At 36.5% G+C, this 3967-nt stretch overlaps 1 protein-coding gene across 1 annotated transcript in view; it reads right to left on the reverse strand.

The window, feature by feature from the left end:
• Nucleotides 1-828: 828 nt before the first annotated feature.
• SLC38A9 (solute carrier family 38, member 9) overlaps nucleotides 829-3967 on the reverse strand; it is a 37632-nt gene continuing 34493 nt past the window's right edge. The window contains 2 exon segments of the mRNA XM_010020086.1: nucleotides 829-994; nucleotides 2642-2731. Coding sequence (XP_010018388.1) covers nucleotides 829-994; nucleotides 2642-2731 — 256 coding nt within the window.

Below are 3967 nucleotides of genomic sequence, written 5' to 3' on the forward strand. Positions count from 1 at the left end.
AATATTGTATCCAACATGCATCCATAAAACAACATGCAACTCCTGATATGACAACTTCACTGCCCATAATAGCCCAGTTAACACAGTTGAAGTGAGGTAAAGCCTGGAATCCTAATTTTAATTGTCTTGTTCTAATTCTTTTTATCCTCCTGACTTTTCTCATTGTAAGAGCCCAAATAACTTGTGTATATATTGGTTCTGAATAAAACACTGAGACATGACTTTATTGTTTCTCTTAGTTGGAATTTCCTAGAGGAAAAACACTGCCAAAACAATTTAACAGCACATTCAAAATTAAGAGTGCATTTGACCCAAATAACTATAAATGAATCTAAAAAAAAAAAAAGGAAAGAGTAATTTCTTCCATTTTCCAAACAAAACAAGAAAATAACTGCAACAAAGAGCATTTCAAACAGTCACTGAACAATACTGTGAAAGCATGTTTGTTGATAAGGTAAGCACAGTTTCTTTGGAGGAAAGAGAAGTTCTACAGCCCAAGGCTGAAAGCTGTGTGTTCAGAGAACTGTGCTGTAAAAAATTAAAGCATGTATGTGAGCTTCATTAATCTTTGATGTACATTCAACAAAACTAGGACCTAGTTCACTGAAATCTGAAACATTTCACTTCCCATAAAACTGTATTTTTAGAGAAGCAAGACAGAGTTCCTGTCAAGCACCTGAAAGATGTGTTTTGAATTTATTTCAAAGGTGCAGCTTTTCTCAAGATCATATTGAGGACTGTTCGTTCTCATGCATGACAATGTTGCTCAAGGCTGTTGCCAAATGTCACAGTACCACTTGTGACAGCCACAGGGAAAACAGGGAGTTTTCACAATAGGAATTGCGCAATCAGATTAGCCAGTCCAAGGAGGATTATAAAGATGTGACTGATCAATGCCGGCCACGTCAGCTGCCCAGCGCGATGCTGGGAGATCACGTAGATGAGGGATGGATACACAAACACAAAGGCCAGCCCACATGTTGCTCCAGAGTATCTGAGGAAAGGGGAAGAGGAGAGAAGAGGAAAAAAAGAAAGAAGAATGCTTTATGTTAACTCTTAGTTCTTGTTGTCACTTCTTGCCCCCCCCCCCGAACCAATGCACAGTTTGGCTGAAAATGATTATCTGCAGTTGCTAAAGATCAATTTCTGTTCCTTGCTGTCCTTCACCAGCGTTTAATCATCCCCTCTCTGTGTTGCTCAGCCCCCTGTTCCCCTATACCTGCACTCTGACATGCCTTTCACATTTCTGTCACATGCTCAGATGCTTCTGGGGACTGACTCCTTGTCTTTGACTTACTGTTTTTACTCAGGGGAAATGTGTCAACATGCAACAGAAAAAGATGGGACAGTGCATCTTTGTTAGGCATCCTTTACTGTTGGAACTGCAAATCTCACTGCACCCCAGCCATCTGAGGACACAGGTTAAAGCATGTAAGCACAGAAACGCTCCTGAATCTGCAACTTTTATTTTAATTTATTTAATGACCTTCTAGCAAACCATTCTCCAGACCCAAGAAGATCAACATGCCCTCCTCATAACATGATGAACCACAGCAAGTGAAACACTTAACTGTTTCTTTTCTAACTGCTCCCTTGCTTACCAAAACCTCATTATTTTCCCTTACTTTGAGTTTCCACCTAATAATCTATACTGCAGCCAAATATGCATTATTACTTTATTTCAAATATTTGAACATTGCTTTTAGACAAAGCAATCACAAACATCACAATACACAAAACCAGCAAATACCTAAGTTAGGCTGTATCTAGAGAATTTATCAGGTAGAAGTTTACTGTTTTAAATGTTTGGTTTCTGTGCACAGTGAACATGTTACAGGAGGTAGGGATCAGTTTGTAAAGAAGAGAAATGTACTGCATGGTATTTATTTAGAATTAAGAACCAGAGTATCTATATTACTGGAATACGAAAGTTTTCATTAAAAGGAGAGGTAGGGAAAAAAAAAAAGGAAAAAACCTTAAAGATCAGCCACTGAGCAAAAGTAAGTTATTTTGCTACTCTAGTCAGAACCAAGCCTGTCATTCTGGTTTTATAATTGCAGATTTCTATATTTTTAAACACCTCCCTCTCCTGGTTGCTGTAGGAAATATGCAAACTAGGAATGAATAACAATGATTACAAATATGGTGGTGTCAACTGTAGAAAATAAAACTTCTCACACTGTTTCTTTTACTCTTTATCAATGATATATTAACATGGTAAATTTAAGATATCATTTAGAAGTACAACTTTAATGTCACTTTTCCCTTTGAAGTTACTTGCTTTCTTGGATTGCTATTACAGACTTCCAAAACAGCTTCAAATGGTCTTAACACAAAATAAAAACTCGAGAGAAGCCACACAATAACCAAGCAACTTTTCCCCTGACACCATATTCTTTCACATGTATTGGTCCTCAGATACAGCACCAGTGAAACCTGCGGAATCATCCCAATCACCTCAGACAGATTGCCACTTATCAGAACTTTAAAAGAGCTAATTGTTTACACCTCTAAATCATTATTTACAGCTTAAAAAGGTGTAAGCTTCATAAAACATAAATATACAATTACCTACACTCATACTGCTCCCTTCAACATCAAGACGCAAACATGAAGCAACACCACAGGCAAATTCACTCACCTTATGATACCTCCTATATTTGGATAAAACATTGCCATTGCCACTCCAGCTCCTACAATTGCTATGTTCAGGATGAGCACATGGAAAATGCTACAGGAAAGTGAGGGAAGAATGTTAAAATCTATGTTGTATTTGTTACAAAATACTACTAATTATCCTTCATTCACACTAACATTTAACTGGTACATGGATGGCATTTGCATTTGCATGACTCACTCTATTAAAGCGAATTAATTTCACAGCAAACATAACATCTACTGAATATTCAGGGTGCCCAACTCTAAATATATAGTGTTTTGACTCAAAATATTCTTAAGGAGTAAGTACCATTCTATGTGTAATTTGGCAGTTCTTCTGAAAAACACCATACGTGGTACTCAGCACTCATGTCTTTCAGATGGATATTCAAATACCAAAAAAACAATACTGTATAACTTAATTCCCACAAGAAAGAATTAGCTTTTTCAGGGAATTATCTGAATTGCTCAGACTGAACTAATGAAAACCAGAAGAAATGAAAAGAGGCATCAAATGGAAAACATTTCATAGAATTCTAGGAGGGAAATAACACCTTAAAACTTGAACTCTGATGCCTTTTGATAGAGCACAAGCATTTAGATGTCATTTAATACTTGATCTGTGTTCTATTTCTGCTGGAACTTTCTGCTGAATTTGTTTTTATAAATAATTTCCTGTTGATTTTTATTTTGCGTTAAGGATGAAACCCCAGAGATTTTCTGTTCTGCAAGGCAGCCTTTAATGCATCAGGCAAACTCAGTGTAGTTATATACAGAGCTGAGACTGAGGAGACTATCGCTTTTCTTTAGAGAATATGAAATGCTGGCATATTGTACATAAGGTACAGTCAGGAAATACAAAAAAATGTGGTATTTTGGTCACACAGCTTTTTCTATGAAGGGAAAAAAGAATTCACACAGAGGAAACAGGTTTTGTTTATTCTGCTGGAGGATTTAATTTCTTAGAATAATCAAAATCCGTAAGCCAATGCTTATTTTTTCCTAACTGTAGAAAGTATCTGTGTTATAGAGATGTTGCAAACTAACAAGCTTTCCAAAAAAGACAATTCCATGACTGAAAGGTTGGCTGCCACTTTGCAAGTTAGGAAGGAACGTTAGAGACGTAGGGTAGTCTCATTAAAGGTTAGTGTAATGCAGGCAATTTAAACTCAAAGGAATAATTCACGTTACGGACTATTTGTAAGGTTTGATCTTTAAAATTCATTTTAAAAAGACAGAAATTTTATCTTTAATTTTGCACATGACATTTTAACGGTAGTACAAGAGGTGCACCTCAGAGACTGAAGAT

This window comes from Nestor notabilis, unplaced genomic scaffold (genome assembly GCF_000696875.1).
Source record: "Nestor notabilis isolate BGI_N333 unplaced genomic scaffold, ASM69687v1 scaffold17498, whole genome shotgun sequence".
In the NCBI taxonomy this organism is placed as follows: domain Eukaryota; kingdom Metazoa; phylum Chordata; class Aves; order Psittaciformes; family Psittacidae; genus Nestor; species Nestor notabilis.